At 38.7% G+C, this 20,091-nt stretch overlaps 1 protein-coding gene across 2 annotated transcripts in view; it reads right to left on the bottom strand.

The window, feature by feature from the left end:
• Positions 1-5,915: 5,915 nt before the first annotated feature.
• Positions 5,916-20,091, bottom strand: part of LOC135197292 (probable glutamine--tRNA ligase) — a 39,353-nt gene continuing 25,177 nt past the window's right edge. For both annotated transcript variants that reach the window (XM_064224426.1, XM_064224425.1), the window contains 7 exons: positions 12,611-12,798; positions 11,171-11,394; positions 10,413-10,552; positions 9,405-9,576; positions 7,676-7,838; positions 6,770-6,990; positions 5,916-6,245 (listed from right to left, as the gene is read on the bottom strand). In XM_064224426.1, coding sequence (XP_064080496.1) covers positions 6,005-6,245; positions 6,770-6,990; positions 7,676-7,838; positions 9,405-9,576; positions 10,413-10,552; positions 11,171-11,394; positions 12,611-12,798 — 1,349 coding nt within the window. In that variant the 3' untranslated portion in view covers positions 5,916-6,004. The remainder of the gene's footprint in view (positions 6,246-6,769; positions 6,991-7,675; positions 7,839-9,404; positions 9,577-10,412; positions 10,553-11,170; positions 11,395-12,610; positions 12,799-20,091) is intronic.

Below are 20,091 nucleotides of genomic sequence, written 5' to 3' on the forward strand. Positions count from 1 at the left end.
AGGTAGTAAAATGTTTAGAGAAATCAATACGTGTACTATTTTACCATTATCTTACTGGCTTTCTGTACTTTTGACTTGGTTTCACTTGAAAAGACTGCTGAAGAATAAGTAAAGCAATATTTCATCTAGAAACACCCACTTTGATTTTTTATTTCTTTCCAGATGATCATCCCTATTCGATGTTTCACCTGTGGAAAGGTGATTGGCAATAAATGGGACAGCTACCTTGGATTGCTATCTGCTGAGTACACAGAAGGGTAAGTTGCACAGTGAATTAAATTATTTATCTTGAAGAATAACTTTATTGGCTGAGTTTGCATCAGTGTGCCACAGTCTCCCTCTTGGTAAACTTCGTCATGTTGTGGCTAGTGTTGTATGCTTATCTCTCAAGAGATGGCTTGTTCAAAGTAATGTATTTGCATCTTCCAAGAGATGGCCTGTTAAAAGTAATGTGTTGGCATTAAATTTAAAAAATGACAATTTGTCGAAAATTGCATTTTTCCTAACTATACAAACCTGAGGTCCTTTAACAATAGGAAGGTAACTAGCGGCAGCTGGGACGGTTGTAAGCTTCGAACAAGGGGAGAACGGTAGTTAACTGCTTGTCCGATCGTGCGCGGCGGGTTGAAGAATCACTTTTTGCTTTAGGCCCATGGAAAAAGTTGCAGAGTGAGGGGTGGCATGAGGTGGACTATATGTAAAGGACCTCAGGTTTGTATAGTTAGGAAAAATGCATTTTCGACAAATTGTCATTTGTTCCGATACGTAATACAAACCCTCGGTCCTTTAACAATAGGAAGACTCACTTATTGGTGGGAGGAATCTGAGTCTTTTTTGGTGAACAGACTGGTGTTTCGTCCAAACCCTGGAGTGCCTCCCTGGTCGTAAGAGCAAGGGAGGTGATCCAAACCTCTGTCCGATTGATCGGGGTGTGCACCGCAGGATCAATGGTCAGACCTCTGGGCCAAGTACTAAGAGAGAGGCAAGCGTATCTCTTCGTACCAGCAAGCAAGAACTTGTTCCTGTTTGCAAGAGACAATTATAAAAAAGATGGGTTTGTCTCAAGTTGGCATCCACTTCCTCCCCCTTGTTGGAGGAAGTGGGGGATATTACTCCTATCCCTACTGAAAGGGATAGGATGGTGCTCTATTGAGTAGCTCACCTGCATCTCGTCCTTACCCAGCAGGGTGACGACCGTGTCCCTCTACCCAGAGGTAGAGGGGAAGAAAAAGGGAATGAGGAGCCAGTCACACTCTCATTCACTCATCCATTCTTACGGTCACACCAGGACTCGATGCTGTTCAGCCTGCGAGGGTCTGGGTTAACTACACAACGTGTTGAGTCACCACCACGGTTCCCAAGGAAAAAGATCCAAGGACCTGTGGGCAATATCCCGAAGGTAGAAGGAGGTGCATGCGGTCCGGTTGGACCAGGCCCCTGCCTTCACTACCTGCGCCACGGAGGAAGTTCTTGCGAACGCGAGAATGATGGAGAGGCGTCCACACTCATCCTGGGTGTCGAGTTTCTTCAGACAGCTCCGTCGCGCCTTCACAGGACAAAGCAGCATAGCCTTCGTATCGGAGGCGGTGAAGTCCATTAGGGAGGGTATTGTGAAGGACTCGAACCAATCGTCAGTTTACCGAAGGGTTCTGAGTCTTCGCTACGAAGATCGGTACGAAATCGAGCGTCACAAATCCCCATCCCCTTGTGCTTACTTCGCAAGAAAAGTCATGCAGTTACCTAAGACGAAAAGAAGGGAATAGTCGTATGACCTATCCCTCTTCTCGACTTTGGTTATGTAACAGTACTCATACCGACAAAGCTATAAGACGAAGTAATGATTGCTCTGGAACAACCGAACTAAGTCCACAGCATAGTTTGTAACTGACTCGGGCGCTTTGACAGCTGCCGACTGACTGGTTCGGAATCGGTAGAGGCAAGTTTGTCCAAGCATCCTGGTAAGTCACGTGACCTTCGCCCTTTAAAGAGTTTATGCTGAGAGACCAAACAAATAATATATTTGTTAGTCACCGATGCCGGACGGCGCGGTGATGATTCTCTTAATGCATAAGCTCAAAACAAAACGAAAGTCAATTGCCTTCAAAAGACTGAGGTCCCTGATGGCAAGATAATCTCATAGACGTTGAATCTCAGCTTAAGGAGAAACAACACTATGTGACGTTGAAGACGAAGGTAGGCAATGAATGCAACCTACGTCTTCCAGCTGAATCGAGAGAAGGAATCTCAGATTCTGAACCTGTGCTTACAAGCCATTTCATTGCTGTCCGGTGTGCAATGAAAGCGGGGAGTTCTTCAGTAATGAAAACACAGGGGAGAGCCGCCTGAAGAACTGCTTCTCATGGGCTGAACGTTTGGAAGTAGAGCTGGCAGGTGTGGGAGTAGGCGATGTCTTTCAATACATCTGCTATCCGGGTGGACAATTAACAATTTGCACACCTCCGAATACGAGAATTTTGAGGACAAACTCAGATTCCGCAAAAATCATTCGCATTATCGCGATACGATGCAGCAAGAGACTATTACAGAATTCTGTTACCGTGCGGTAAACAGAAAGATGAGAGTCGAATAGATATCTCTGTTTTAAATTCTCGCAATACCGAAGACGATGAATACTAGTGTCACAGCAGTAGATGTCATTCATGTATGCGAGAATCCCCGTTAATCAAGACTTAAGTCTGTGATGTTGTTGGGCAGAGATACGGTTGGTATTCAATCAAAGCAGGTGAGAAAGACATAACCAACCGTGCATCTCGAAGCGCCAGCTGGTACTGAAATGCCTCTGCAATTCAATACGCAGTAGCTGTCGCTGACACTCGTCATCCTGAGTTGCCAAGTAATCCTTTCCACGAAGGAATGCGTTCGGCTAGAACCCACCGAGCATAAAAAGATATGCTCGAGCAATTATATTTATGCGAAATGAATTTGTTTCGGTAAATATAAAGCTTAATTGGTTGTTGTTGTGACAACACCATACGTATATTAAAATTGAAACTGGAAACTCCAGGCAGGTTGCAGGCAACCCCGAGTTGCAGTTCAATTAGAATACTTCTCGTCTATGTCGCAATCTGTAGAGTAACCAGGATAAGCGCCTACCCCTCGGACCATTCAACTGCTTAGCAGAATCATGTCGCGAGGTTAATATACATAGTATATTTGTAGGATTCTGAACAACGATCTCCATCCTAAATTCTTTCCCTTCAAGAAAACAAAATAAGGATTGGAGATCGACCGCCTTCGATCTCTAAGAAAGAGAGAGAAGGAGAAGTCTTCCCCGAAGGAAAGCTTCAATGGTGCACAGAATAACGAAGACGAAAATTCAAGCCAAACTGGATATTCCCGTCCGTTCTCTCTAATCCAGGGCTGGCCGCCACTGTGAGATATCTTCCTTGGGCGACAGTCTTCTTCCAACGCTAAGAACTCCAGGAATTCGAGCATTCGGCGAGATCCCCTATTATCGTGGTAACAATTATCGGGAATACTCGTCTAACTCCCTTGGACAGTGGTCTCGCCATGTGTGCTAGAAATTCTGCAGAATTCTAAGCGCCCAGCGAAACTCCCACCGGATTCGTTAAACGAATATCGGTTGGTTGTCCTCTCGATTCCCGTAGAAATCGGAGATGGTGTAGGTCCCTCCTCCACGACCGGGGTTACGTCAGGTAGGACCCGAAGGTCCCCCCGGCAGCGCAGTCCCCACCTCGTGGAGCCTACAGAGAAGTCTGTAGGAATCCTACCCCTTTCCCTCGTAGTCGTAAGGAGAGGGAATGGGGAAGGAAAAGGATATTGCTCGCCGTTCCAGCGGCACTAGCATTTGGAGACGAGAGTAGGAGCAGCCATCACCTTGCGGCGATGGCCTTCCTCACGCACGGGGGTGAGACATGCCCCACCCCGAACGCAAGGAAGACCCCAAATACAAAATACAATGAGGAAGCTGAGCGGGGGTCAGGAAAGAAGATGAAGAATTGGATACCAAGGGAGTCGCGGGAGAGCTTTCCGACGACTTCCCGGCAGACCTTCGCTTCCTCTACCCCCGCACAGCAGTGAAAAGTAATATGAAAATGAAACAGAATACTGCACTTGCGATTCACTTCATAGAACTTAAAGGGGGAAAGATCAATTCCCGGGTAAGAGCGGAAACTTGATCCTTAATAATATGATGCTATCATAAAAAATATATGAAAATGAAACAGAATACTGCACTTGCGATTTCACTTTCACAGAAAATAAATCGTAAGGATCAATTCCCGGGTAAGAGCGGAAATTGATCCAAAATTAAATTTGATGCAATTAATAAATGAAAATGAAAAGAATACTGCATTGCGCATCCACTTTCATGCATTCTATCCATAAAAATAAGAGGCTCGTGCTGAGCGCAATCACGCTCTCGGCAACGAACGCACAGGGCAAAATATAATGAAAAGAGTACTTACATCTTTCAATTACACACTTTCGCCCAAAATACATGACTCGGGGCGAACGCACCCGCCCTCGGCACCGAGACATAATTCAAGGTTATCAATTTCATGAAAAGAGCGGAAATCGCCGCATCTACGGCGATAGCTCCATGTTGGCTCATAATTAAGTAATGAAAATGAAAACAGTGTACTTACAGTTTCATTTTCCAAGTCAAACAAACCATTAGTAGAAAACACAATATAAACAAAGCATACGACGATGAAGCGGGCAGAGAGCGATGACGAACACGTCCTTCACACCCGCGGCCGAAAGCAAAAGTGATTCTTCACCTCTCGGCCGCACGCACGATCGGACAAGCAGTTAACTACTGTTCTCCCTTTGTTTGAAGCTTGCGACCGTCCCAGCTGCCGCTAGTTACCTTCCTATTGTTAAAGGACCGAGGGTTTGTATTACGTATCGGAACAAATAATATTTTGCACTTGTGATGGATATAATTTATTTTCTTTAATTGTGAATAAATTATTGATACAGATGTATGTTTTCAGTGACGCCTTGGATGCCCTCGGTCTAAAGCGATATTGTTGCCGTAGGATGCTCCTAGGCCATGTTGACCTTATTGAAAAGTTACTCAACTATGCTCCTTTGGAAAAGTAAACAGGTAATTATTATTATTTTGTTCAACTGTTGTTGTCTTATACAAAAACCCTTTACAAGGAACCAGGTTTACAAACATATACCTATAGATTTCCATAGTTCACTAGTATCTTGTCTTTTAAAGTTGTGTTTGTACAATGAAATAGTTGGGAAAGGTCATGAATTCACATTAATAGATCATGTTGGGCTTGTCAAAATGATTCCTTCTTAATATGTGGAAAAAGGGATGTAAACTTGCTATCCATGCCACTAGCATCTTCATTAAATAGTATTTTACAAGGATGGTGACTTAACATATAGCTTAAGATTTTATAGTCAAATACATGCAGCATCTAAAGAGATCATTCACGTTTGAATAAAAAGTATTTTTATCCTCTTACTCTATTCGCATTTTATGAATAAAAAGTATTTTTATTATTCGCATTTTATGAATTAAAAGTATTTTTATCTGCTTACTCTCATCAGTTTAATATTTGTATCACTGTTGCTACAGGAATTAGTAAGCATGGTGTATTTTGCTTATATTGTTCTGTAATTTTGTCCACAGATTCCAGAAAATGGGTTTCATTATGCATCACTTTTCTTGCCGTGTGTTTGGTGCAGAGCTACTTCATATCATTTTATTGTAAGGTATTAGTAATAAATTTTCAAAGATAGTGTATATGTGTTGCATTTTTTACCTCTGTAACAGAAACGTAGTTTCTGTATCACCCTGTTAAAGTACCATATGACACTAATAATAAGAGCTATATTATTTGGATAGATATATTCATGATAAAACATTTTTCCAAAGATGTATACAATCGACTGCATTAAATAAAACACGATTTCAGTTCAAATTCTTTAATAATAATTAAAAAACATTCTTATCAAAAGAATTTTATAATAATTAAATGGTACACTAAATAAATAGTCATTAATTTTTCCCCTTGTCAGCTTTGATTTCACAAGTCCTGTTGAACACCAAGTAATCTGGCATAGAATCAGGATCCACACAAAAGAACCCAACCCGCTGAAACTGGAATTTCTGGTACGCTTCTGCTCCCTTAACCGAACAGTCTGCGAAGGCCACTTTAATTGTCAGGGAATTAGGATTGATATCCGTCAGGTATCCACCAGGAACCACAGCTGGGTCCTCTGGGAACTCGTGAATGAACCTAAAAAGGGTAAACAAATAAAAAGTTATAACACTGATCTCATGAAGCTGTCTTGCAAGGACTACTCTCATGACAGTCAAAATGCCCTGTCTGCTGTCTATTTCACTTTTGTAAAAAAAAGAAGAAAAAATGCAATTCTTCAGCACTGGTTAATCATGCAAATGAAAGATTGTAAAATGTTTACATATCTCAAACATTAAAAAACTGTGGGTAAGTATGTAATGTTTAAAATGAAAGCCAAAAATTTCTGTACATAAACTGTACTTGGTATGTTAGCTTCCAATATGACATTTTAACTGACATATTCCCTATTTTACTCATATCCAATTTGAACTTTAAAAAAAAAATCATAGGGTCTAAAAGACTTCCTTTAAAAAAAAAAATTGGAACAAAAATTAAAAATAGGGTAAAAAGAAAACTTCCTTTAAAAAACAAAAAAAAAATTGGAACTAAAAATAGGGTAAAAGCTTCCTTAAAAAAATTAAGTTTGCACTTTTAAGGTTTTAAAACAATTCAGTACTCACAACTGCTCATACAGACGAACTTCACACTTGACAGGATGTGCAACCCAGTGAATGAAAGATTTGGGCTTATTCTCCTCTGAAACTGCTTCGCATGTGACTTTCAGGTAATCTACTTCACCTGATGGTGTCCTCACAACTTCCTGGAGCTTGATAATAAAGCCACTATACTTGAGGCCAACACTCTGCTCGGGGGTCAGCCCCCGGTAATCTCCATCTGCGGTCTGGAAATGAAAATCACAATCTTTTCCAGCAAATTAAGAGTATGAGTATGCATATTGTACTAGAGAGCCAATGACCCAAGGTAATGGGCCAGCTCTAGAAAAGTAAGACATAAATCTCATCCTCTGAGAACTGCTTGTTTGCCCTCTCTGAAGATGCAGCCCAGATGCAAATTACTTTTAAATGAACGCACTTTCCTAGATATTGTCTACAATGTTTACGATAAGAAATGTTATTTCAAACCGCATTTTCTGCTTAAAAACGAGATTATGCTCCAAGTGGTTGCAACTCAACACCCTTTCATCCGATATCAATAGATTTTGGGCTCCAAATATGATTGAATGCATCAACTTCACAGATGAAATATTAAACTGAATGCCTCCAAAAAAAGTAATATGAAAGGCAAAGTATATATAAGCTGAAAATGGGGAAAATGTCTTTTCATACAACAATGATGTTTCAAGGGCCACCAGTCTTGTATTGCACTAGAGAAAAGACCCACTACTCTGGGTCCTCAGCCAAGTCCTCCACACTGGAAAAGTATGCATTTTCCTTTAACCAAAACACACCATTCAAAATATATGGGGATGATCTTGACAATGCCAGGAAGATGGTAAAAGATTGAAGTTCCATATACTTAACTTGGGATGGGGAAAATCTATAAACACTGAATTTCTCCTTCCTTACCTCACGGAAATCAGAGCGCTCTAACCACAGCTCCTTGTCGAATGGGATTGAATGTGAACCTTCTTCATCCAATCCAGGAATATTTGGAACGTCTAACATAACAGGTCCGTTGTTCGGGTAGTTTGTGATGACTACTTTCATGGGGTCCATCACTACCATAACCCTGAAAAATAAGGAGAATGATCATATAAATAAATAATAAAATTTGGAAGCTGTAAATTACTGAAGACTGGACAAAACTGAATTGTAAGACCGGACAAAACTGAATTGTAATTTTCACAGAACAGAAATTTTGTGGTTTCAGAATCAAAGTTCTGTTTAGCAGAACTATTAGGTTTAATTATTTACATCCTTCAACAGTTTATCATTATAAATGACTTGAAGAATGCTATGTCCACAGTTGGTTCTAGTTACCTTGTCCCTAACAAATTTTGGAAACCCTTAAAATCTCCGATTTCATATGTAATCTATTGCACTACTGTTACTGTACTTGTAAACTGAAACACCTGCATATCAATAAAAGTAATGGCAATAGCAGTGGCATAAAACAATACAAAAATGAAAAATTACATCACATTGGCATATACATAAATTGAAAAATATTTACAAAGGGATATTAGTAAGAGACCTAAATGTCCATAAACAATAGGACAGAGGGTGATGCCTTACTGGAATTCTGTCCAAACCCAGGATTAAAGTTTCTATACATAGTACTGTTCAAGAAAGCTAATAAGATACAGTAATGAAACTGAAAGCATGACTGATTCTTCCCTTTGAACTGATGTGATTACTGGATATAAATATTGGAAAATAAGGCAGTCAAAATAAACCTGAAGAAATAAAAATAAACTAAAAAAACAAGGAGTCAAAAGAAAAGAATAAATATAGAACTGAATAAATCAAAGGAATAAAAACACTAAAACTAAGAAGGAGCATTTGGCACATCCAGAGTCCAGACTATCAGCAAATACGGCATCGAACAGTGGTGAGTGGGAACCACAGAGAGAATATACGTAAATAAAGTAGAGCAGAAGTAAAAGTAATATGAAGTGTAACACTGAAGATGGGACAGATACAAGATCCTTTAAATTCAGGCATAGGACAGGCAGGGAAGATAATAGAGATGTATAAAGCAAGGTGGTAAGGGCAAAGAAACTTTGGAAAGAATGAAATTGGAATCTTTTAGCAAGAGAGAAAATGTAAAATATCCAGGATAGCAATGTAGCCAAATGTGAATGGGCCTCTGGGAATGAAAAATGGTGGAGGAACCCAAAGACCTCCAGAATAACAATTGGTATACATTATAGCACAGTATATAATATTACGCTGATAAGGGGAAAACACCAACAACATGAGACACCTTTTGTATGATTATCACAAAGGTATTAACCGATTAATTACATCACAACTCAGGCAGCAAATCCTCTCACTTAACCTCAGGGCTAACTGCTTACATTAACAGATAGATGGGAATTATAAGAATGTCAAATGAAGACAAGAGAAAACATTACTATTAAGAGACGTTAAAAATACAAGGTCAAAACCAGTTAAGTAATCCTTATGAGAAACTGAGGCTACTACTAATTAACAATAATAATAAGAATGATTAGTTTTTCCATACCTCTGAGTCTTATATAGACTCTTCTTGGGCTGGCTGCTAATTTACATAAATTTTAATAACTTAATGACATTCAATGATTCTTACAGAACCTTATTTTTAATACATTACCTGCGTGCTGTCATATTTAAAACCCGGCGAACACAGGCTTCTAAGGCCCTTGGGTGAATAGAGATCTGAGCTCCAGTTAATCCCAGAGTGGCACAGAAACTGTTAATCGCTTCAGCTGGGAACCCTCTTCGTCTAAGAGCAGTTAAGGTAAAGAGTCTTGGGTCATCCCAATCTGAAATTTGACGAGCAAGATGAACAGGAAATCTATAGATTTTTAAGACTTAAAAAATTTATGACAAAACTGCAACTGGAATATCGCTTTGCATGAAATAAATGCGGGTAAAACTAATTAAAAAAAATAGCTGCATGTAACATTAGCTGGAAACTTAAATGGTAATATGATTTTCTTGAGATTTCAACTGTTCAGAGGCAAATAATGATTGTCAAAATCACTGGATAAATCTTCCCTGCTATTCAAAGATTGGTGATTCAAAAAGAATACTACAAGCTTGAAATACCTACTTTTAGAATTCCACTAAATAATTATCAAACTAATAGCAAGTCTAAGTGGCAAGCATATGAATATGTAACCTGAGTAACACATTAAGGTCCTTGAATGCTTCAAGAACCCTAAAAAAATCTAGAAAGATGGCTTTGCATTCCATCAACCACTTTTCAGCCATTTTTACTTCTGTGGAATGATTACATTTCTTATTTACGATACATTTTCATATTTTACTGTTCTGAAGCAATGTTAAGATATTAAGCAAATCTAGTTTAATAATATTAAAAAAATGTTAACCTGGTTATATGTCAAAAAGCAACCTTTCCCAAATGAGAATGTTCAACTCCGTTGCCATGATAATTAGCTAGCATTCTTTGTGTGCTCCACATGTATGAGCATTAATGGTGCCATCATAAATAGCAGGACAATATAATTATAATAATAATTATGTGTAAAATCAGGGACTCCTGAATTCTGTAACTGGGTGTGTAAAATTGTAAAAAGAAAATGATGCCAACAGTATGTCAAAAATAAAAACCAAATTTCAAAAGGATTCTACTTACCTCTTACATGTCCCTCAGATATCAACTTTGCAATTTTCCTTTTAGAAACTACAGTACAGTTCATATTCAGTCTCCCATACTCCCACTGGACGGGGCTGTAAGTTTCCACTGCATTACAAAGCCAATAATATGAAGATCGTCTGTGAAAAAACAAATACATCGACTTGAAATTGACTCGGGATTCTGGAAATTTATGCATCTTAGATGCAAAACACTTTTAATGTCTAATACAGGCCCTTATGCCAAGTTCTGAATTGCAAGCCATTGCAGTGTATGCTTCTTCAAAGATGGTCACTCTTGTATTTGAGGACAGAACCAACCCTGCTCTCTTCAATGCAAAGGGAATGACCACATCAATAACCAAAGTCATATGTGGAGGGCATCACTTTAAAATTATCCAGATTTAACCCTTCCCTTTTCCAACCTTCTCCCTTTCGTATATTCACACCAACCTCCGTCAACAAACCTTGTGTGACCTCAAAAATGCTGACATTCCAGCTCTCACACTTTTCTATACGGCTCAAAAATGAGTAGATGATTTCCAAAATTGCTCTTAAAGGATTATTACCTGTTTGCACTTTCTGTAATGTGTCATTTGTTTCCATTCACTTAGCTTTTCTCTATTCTGATGGTGTTTTGTCAGGATTAGTGAACTTTTGTTTACTATAGGACAAGAACTTCCAAGATAAAAGTGTAGAAATGATTTGAGATTCAAAGTGCATACTAAAATAACTTTGCTAAACAAAGATTGGTCTTACCTGGACTGGAATTCTTTTGTGCACAGGCTGTGTGTAATATTTTCTAGGGAGTCACACAAACAGTGAGTATAATCGTACGTTGGGTATATACACCATTCATTGCCAGTACAATGGTGAGGGAAATACTTGATTCGATAAGCCACTGGATCTAACTTGCCTTCCTCCAAGGTTAACTTCAATCTCAATGTTGCTTCCCCTTCGTCAAATTTTCCATTCTTCATATCCTGAAATGCATCCCAAGTAAATTTATGATGTTTGTACATAACATTGAAAAACAAACCATAATATAGTCATCTAAAGAGGTTTTGCAGGTTTCTCTATTTCCTGTGGGAATCCTTGCAAAAGTATGATGTGAAAAAGCACAGAAAATAATCTGAGTAAAGGAGACCAAACATCAACATCTTAACAAATATAATAATTCTAAAAACCAACTGATTGTTGTTAAACTTCTACTAGGTTTAAAACAGCTTACAAGATGATATTGTTAGAATACAATAAAGTTTTGTACATACTTACCTGGCAGATATATACTTAGCTGACGTCAGAGACATAAGCTAAGTATATATCTGCCGGGGAAGTTGCATGTACAAAATCATATTTTCCTGACACATTTAAATAAATCAATATGAGCCGCCTCCCACTCTTCAAACGCTCACTCAAATACAGAAACTCGCTCTTAAATAAGTAATGACAGCTGGAACACAAAATAGTTGAGGCTGGATAGTCAGGTTTTAGGAATGCAAAGCAGAAGATAAATCACAGAGAAGATCATAGAATTTAGGCCCAAGGCCAAGTGCTGGGACCTAAGAGGGCAATTAGCGCTGAAAGGAAAATAGACAGTTCAGGATGCAAACCTCGCAGTTGCACTAAGAAACAATTGAAAAGAGAAAGTGGAAAGTCAGATGGATGAGAATACGAACGGAGGTATATATTAAAAGGAATGGAAGAAGGTGATGAATCATACGATACGTAGAAAAGCAGCTGAAAGCTTCATGAACACTGCAAAAGACATTTAGTGGCACTTACAGATCACCATATAGGGTATATAACAGTCCATTGATTCCCGACTGTCACCCAAGTTCATTCTTTGTCTGCAGTACAAACCACATATTGTTCCTAGACTGTTGTCAATTACAATGTACTGCCTTTTTCTCTCAATCCATTTTGTTCTGATTGACCATTGATTGTAGTGTACTTGGTAATTTTTGTCGTTTATTAATACCTTTCGTCTTTTGGTCTCCTTTCTTAAAGTTCACAAAGTACTGTACTACAATTATTCGTTGATTGAAAGATGAGAAAAGCTGGTGATTTTCCTTAAGAATTCTATTATTTCAATACTATTTTTAGGATTAGACAATCTAGGTTACTGCTGGAAGAACAACTAAAATACCCTTTGCTAAATATCAACACAAGAAAATAAAAATTCTAACTACAGCATACCTCAAACAACTGACGTGATTCTTCAACAGGCCTCTCCCTCCATGGTGAAGGCTTGGGGTTAAAGCCTTTAAGTTCTTCAGCCTTCTGATGGCATACATAGGCCATATTTTTCTCTATTAATAACTTAGCCCATTCATACAACTGATGGAAGTAATCGGACGAATGTGTGATTTTGTACGGTTTGTAACCTGAAAATTACAACCAATTAAGAAAGATTAACTACAGTAGTATTTGAAGGGCTTAGATAGGCAAATCTTCAAAATAATGTTTTCATTTGCTTCATGACCTAAAATGTAACAAATGTTATACAATATATGTTTAACCATTGCTTATAATTAATTATAATCTCCATTGCTTACACCTGATAAATTCTTGTATACCCATTCTTAGCATACAGTTATTCATGCCGGTGGTGCTTCGGATAAATTTTGGGCTGTCATTTGTGTTTCATCCACAATGTATATGAACCACTAAATTTGTGATCCCTTGATATATATGAACTGCATCTGATAAACCTCTATTGGAGGGCAAACAACCTGTACTATATACTGTATATACTCGAGTAACGTGCGATCTCGCATATCATGCGACCCCAAAATTTTCACCAATAAACAGTGGTTTTGTCATGTATCTCATGTATCATGCGAGTTCCTTTTCTGAGGTCAGTTCATAAGGTTGGTGGTTTAGCCTGCTAATGGCCGAGTCGTTCAGATGTGTGCTGCTGCTAGTGAAGTTACGGTAATTTCTTACTAATCTCGAGAATTGAATAGAAGATCTCAAGATTAAAAAAGAATACCAAGATAATAAAATAATTGTAAAAAATAACACGCCTTGAAGTCCTAAATCATTCTCTCTCTCTCTCTCTCTCTCTCTCTCTCTCGCTCTCTCTCTCCTCTCTCTCTCTCTCTCTCTCTCTCATCTCTCTCAGAAATAAATACTGTAATTTGAGTCTTTCACCAACGGGTATCAGTAAATGTGTAGACATTGTGTGTTTAAAAAAAGTGTAGTACACACACATTCCGATGTTTCGGTTTTTGGAATTTTACAATTTCGGAAATGTGAGGTCAGATGCATAATCAAACAAACATCACTACTGCAGAAAAAAATTTTCCCTTTATGTTTTTCATTATTGTTATTTATTAATTACTGTTTATTTAAATAAATATTAATATAATACTGTTACATGAATGTGAGATAATTAAGATCACCTATAATAAAATAGTGGGACAATTAATATCATATGTTCACTAATAGCTATTATTTTCAAAACAAACATTCCGTAAAACACAAAAAATATATGTACATAACAATCAAAATCTAATGTTTTGCAGTTCAACTTGTGAATTTCAACAATAAGTAGGACTATAATAATATTATTCACCATATCGATCTTGCAGTTTGAAGAGTCGTAAAATTTTGAGGATGGTCCGGGAAAAGGATTTGTACTTTGTGATTACGTATCGCTACAACACCATGCGGTATTTTCATACCACTATATTGATGACGCATCGCTACGACACACTGGTATTTTTCATACCACTATACATTAAAGTTAAAATGATCATATTATATTATTGTTTTCACGAAGAAATAATTATATAAAGAAAATTATCGAGTAATTTTTGCCGTCAGCAGTCAGAAAATCACGAACATGGTAACGTTCAAACCTAGTGTCATCCACGGCATATGTCTATAAATAGAACAGAAGCAGAGGGCAGTCATTGGATAACAGATCTCCATGGCTACCAACCAGCCAATCAGGTGTTAGTTATACTACTCTGTGAATTTCTTAGAATGAACGTTTACACGTAACACACGGGAAGCTAACGATGATGTGTGTGCTTTGCATACAGTACTTAGTTTTGTTTTTATTAGTGTATTTTACTGATTACATGAATACTCTCTCTCTCTCTCTCTCTCTCTCTCTCTCAGGAAAGATACCGTCAATTCAATTTATCAGTATCTTCCTGATAGACAGAGTAAATATTTAGGACTCCAAAGCTTGGCATATGTCAATTATTTTATTATCTTGGGATTTTTGGTTAATCTTGGGATTTTCCATGGTCAACTCTTGGGATTAGTAAGAAAATGCGATTATTTGAGTAGCGCACACCCAAATGAATCGGGGTAAGCCTAGCACGCCAAACAATAGTATTTACAAAATGAGCGGAGCTCTCTGGCTGGGCTGTTTTGGTCCACCCACGTGTTTGATCGCATATCTGCCAAATTTATAACAACAACAGAGATAAAACCATTTCTCCCATTACAGATTTCAAATATTATCTTTTCAATTGTGCAGAATTCTAAATAAATTACGTAGGTTCACGATTGATAAAGTTTTTTTATGCAATAACAAGAACGGAGTCAGATATTCTATCAACAGGGCATCTCATTTTGGTGCTGTTGCGAATATTTCAACCAGTTCCACGTGCGTTTAAATCCATACTGACTGTACAGTCTGGAGGCATTTCTCCCTTCTACACATATCTTGATTTCTTAATATCGTAGGTATAGAATAAATTGGTGAGCAAGGAAATATGAAATAAAGCATAACAGTAAGTTTGACGAGTGAGAAAATAAACAATCGTATACAGACACTCTCTCTCTCTCTCTCTCTCTCTCTCTCTCTCTCTCTCTCTCTCTCTCTCTCTCTCTCTCTCTCTCTCTGAGAAAATAATAGATAGGAAACAATGACTGAATATTGCTTGAAAGCGATATGGCCAAGTTTTGGCCTGACTGAAGAGTGGAGTGACTTTGACACCGACTTACAAGTTATTCCTGGTCATCTCACAGCCATAGATAGATATCAACTTCACAGCCGAGAGAGGGCAATCGTATACGAAATAAATAGGTATGGAAAATGCCGAAATGGCGGGCCTATGTTGTCCCATAAAAAAAGCTCTTGCTCCGACAGCTGTAAGATTTAGGAGAGAGAGAGAGAGAGAGAGAGAGAGAGAGAGAGAGAGAGAGAGAGAGAGAGAGAGAGAGAGAGATGATGACAGGAGAGAGAGAGAAGAGAGGGCCGAATAGGAAGGAGATTAAAGTACCTGGGAAGGAAAAACCCTTATAATCTTATAATTATAGCCTCGGGGTTTGTCTCAAGGACATTCAAAGGTCTGTCACACACGGGCAGTTGTTGTTTTGTAAAATTAGCATAAGGGCAGATCTTTAAAAGCCACGCCAGAGAGCTCGCCACGGTGACAAGACTATACCTTCCATATGAATTGACGATGTCCTATACGAAGATGCAGGAGATGAGGATGAAATGATCAAAGATCTGGAAGATGACGAATACGATGACTGCCTTGATGGCAAAGAATTCAGAGCAGTATTTGATGATACGGACACAGAGAGCGACTTTGGAGGATTTTAGTTTATTAATTTATGCAATTTTTTTTACTTTAATCAATTTTCACTTACCTGCGTATCCTAAAAGGAAAATAATAGTTCAAGTAACAAATGTTTCTTTTACTGAGTAAAACAAAAAGATTAAAAAATCCTTCGGTGTTGTGCCTTAACTGATTGGAAATTATAGATGGTTAGTCTAGAACAGTTAAACATGTTGCATAAACCAAAATAATGCAAATGGCGCACGATCGCTCTTTTGTATTTTAAAATACAATAGTAATATGAGAATGCATACAATATTATTGGATATAGTGAAGTACAAGTAAAACATAACTTTTTAAAAGATCTACTGTTTTCCTCCAGTAGTAACTATCGCGATCTGCCGATTTGGGAAAGCATAGACGGTACGCTAATTTTATACCGCGTGTATGATGCGACCCCTTTAAAATTAGCTTAAAAATTAGGTTTCAAAAGTCGCATAATAATGCGAGTATATACGGTACATTAAACTCTAGTAATCCTACTTTTTACATTTTCATATGTAGGTATTAAATCCTGGAAGTGTGGTAAGCAAGTTTAAGGGTCTTTGATACTTTCTTCACGAATGCAGTCATACATTATGAGAAAAATACTCCAGCAGTCATACAACATGAAAAAAATATTCAATCTTGGTTGATTTGTTATGCTCTGAGCAAGAAGTTTAACGAGTAAAGTATAGTAACAACTCAACTTAAAGGACTTTCGTACTTATCCAATACTGCAGCATGATTATCTTTTGCTTTGCTGTCATTTTAGATATGATACATTTTAGATAAATCATTTAAATTCAATGTTAAGTGCACAAGATAGATTAGTTTAGGTTAGGGATTATGTGGAGTGGAACTGCTGTTAGCTGTAAAATATCTGGAAAACATTAAGGTGCATGATAAAAAAACAGGGTGTTTGCTCAGGATATAATATGTACATATACAGTTTTGTTGGCTAATGGAATACTGCTTATCAAACAGCTAAACCCCCATAGCATCTGTTAAATTCAGGTGCTAGTGTAGTATATTGTACTAACACAATAGATAACATTGCATTTTAAAATTAATGTAAAAATCTGTAACTAACAGCAAACCTAAAATGATATTGTTATGATACAATAAAGTTTTATACATACTTACCTGGCAGATATATACTTAGCTATTTGACTCCGTCATCCGACAGAAATTCGAATTTCGCGCACACGCTACCGGTAGGTCAGGTGATCTACCTACCTGCCGCTGGGTGGCAGGACTAGGAACCATTCCTGTTTTCTATCATATTTTTTCTATACCGCCTGTCTCCTGAGGGGAGGTAGGTGGGTATAAATCGTATATATCTGCCAGGTAAGTATGTATAAAACTTTATTGTATCATAACAATATCATTTTTATACATTCAACTTACCTGTCAGATATATACTTAGCTGATTCACACCACTGGAGGTGGGTCAGAGACAGCTAAATACAGATTTAAACAGGAATCACAACAATCATTGTAGGTAATAAATAAATAAAACCTTGGTTCCTACCTGTTTAGACTGAAGACTTCATGAATACAACCCAGAAGTCTAGTCAGTCTCAAGGGCCTCAGCGAGATATTGATCTATGGCTAAGAGTTCGTTGTGGGTCTGCCAAAGGGGTCTTATCCGCTTACTCGGCAGAGCCTGGAAGGACTATGTCAATGGGTGCTTATCCACTTACTTGACAAGAACCTTATACAAGGAGCACAACACCAATCCCGATCACCTTAACCTAACCATGTTAGTTCTAAGATTGCAAGAAGTTATCCCCTAACTCCTTGCAAACAACCACAAACTCGAATCACAAACATTCGTACACTTAAAAGTACAAAAATAAATTAAAAAAAAAATATTTGTACAATCTAGCCAGTAAGACGCCTCCTGATTCCCTACTGACCCAAGCAAGGACGCCAGTGCAACAACAAAGCCATTCTAGTCAGCACAAAAACCAACAACCCGTCTCACAAGGGGTAGATCTACGTACCATAAAAAATTAAAATACAAAATTCAAAATTTTCTAAGGATCGTTATGTGTTCCAAGCCCCAGCACTGTATCCGCTGATACAAAAGGACCCAGAGAGAAACACTTTTCATATGTCACTTTAACGTCCTTAAGGTAGTGAGATGCGAAAACTGAATCACACCTCCAGTAAGTCGCATCCACAATGTCTTTTAAAGACATGTTCTTATGAAAAGCTAATGAAGTGGCCACAGCTCTAACCTCATGAGCCTTCACTCGGAGAGTCCTGAAAGAGTCTTCAGTGCAGTTTACTATTATGGCAGCATCAGTAATAATGCTGCCTAACAAAAATGCGTTACTAGATCCCAGAACTGGCACACCCACAGGCTTTGTTTACATCCCCGGAGTTCGTTCTTCTTCTTTAGATAAACTTCAGGGCTCTAACTGGACATAAGGATCTTTCCAATTCCTCTCCTGCGAGATTTGAAAGCCCTTTAACTTCAAAACTCTTTGGCCAGGGTTTTGAAGGGTTCTCGTTCTTGGCCAGAAACAGAGTCTGGAAAGAACAAATTGCCGCATCACTCTTAAATCCTACCCGAGTATCTAGAGCGTGTATTTCGCTAATTCTTTTCGCAATCGCTAAGGACAACAAGAAAATACATTTTCTCGTTAGATCCCTAAACGACGCGTTGTGAGGAGGCTCAAATCTATTTGACGACAGGAATTTTAGAACCACATCCAAGTTCCAGTTCGGAGTAGAGGAGAAATGGCTTTTGAGGTTTCGAATGATCTTATAAGGTCATGGAGATCCTTATCCTCTACTATCTTCAAACCTCTGGTTTCGAAAAAACAGCAGAGAGCATACTCCGATAACCCTTAATGGTCGAGACTGATAATTGAGATTCCTCCCTAAGGAAAATCAGAAAATCACAATGTTGGTCACAGAGGTATCGGAGGAGGACAGTTTATTCTTCTTACACCATCTTCTGAAAACTTCCCACTTGGATTGGTTGACCCGAATCGTTGAGGATCTTCAGGCCCTAGCAATTGCTTTCGAAGCTTTGCTTGAAAAGCCTCTCGCTCTGACAAGTCTTTCGATAGTCGAAAGGCAGTCAGAGCGAGAGCGGGGAGGTTTTGATGATACCTCTCGAAATGGGGTTGTTTGAGAAGATCTCTCCTGTGTGGAAGAGATCTTGGGAAGTCCACTGTCCATTCCTGTACCTCTGTGAACCAATCTTGAGACGGCCAAAAGGGGGCGACGGAGTGTTAGTCCTCGTCCCTTTGACGCCTCAAAAACATTTTTTAAGACCACTCCTAACATTTTGAAGGGGGGAAAGGCGTAGGCATCTAGGCCTGCCCAGTCCAGCAGCATGGCATCCACCGCTATAGCTCTCGGGTCTTCCACCAAGGAGCAGAAGTTCTCTATCCTTCTGGATAGGAAGGTGGCAAATAGGTCTATTTGAGGTCTGCCCCACAGGGACCACAGAGTTTGACAAACCTGAATGTGAAGGGTCCACTCTGTGGGGAGCACTTGGTTTAACCTGCTTAGCCTGTCTGCTCTGACATTTTTCTCTCCTTTCACGAATCTTGTGAGGAGAGTCACATTCTTGTCTTTCGTCCAATATAACAGTTCTTTTGTTATCTGGAACAGAGAAAAAGAGTGAGTTCCCCTTATTTCCTGATATAGGCCAACGCTGTGGTGTTGTCCGCGTTGACCTGTAACACTTGACCTATTACCTCTGTTTCGAAGGCTTTTAGGGCTAGGAGAACAGCAAAAAGTTCTTTGGTGTTTATATGCCAGTCTTGTTGATCCTTCCTCCATTGGCCTGATACTTCTTTTGTCCCTAGAGTCGCTCCCCATCCCTTCTCTGAAGCGTCTGAGAACAAGATTAGGTTTGGGTTCCGAACCTCTAGAGACAAGCCCTCGTTCTTTTCCAAGGGTATCAGCCACCACTTTAGATGATTCTTCACTTCCAGAGGAATTCCGAAAGTGTCTGAAAAGGTTGCCGTTCTTCCACTCCAAATTCTTCTTAAGAAGAACTGAAGCGGCGTAGGTGGAGTCTTCCTAGAGAAATTAACTGTTCTAGTGAGGAAAGGGTCCCCAGAAGGCTTAACCATTCCCTTACTG

This window comes from Macrobrachium nipponense, chromosome 18 (assembly GCF_015104395.2).
Source record: "Macrobrachium nipponense isolate FS-2020 chromosome 18, ASM1510439v2, whole genome shotgun sequence".
NCBI classification, from domain to species: Eukaryota; Metazoa; Arthropoda; class Malacostraca; order Decapoda; family Palaemonidae; genus Macrobrachium; species Macrobrachium nipponense.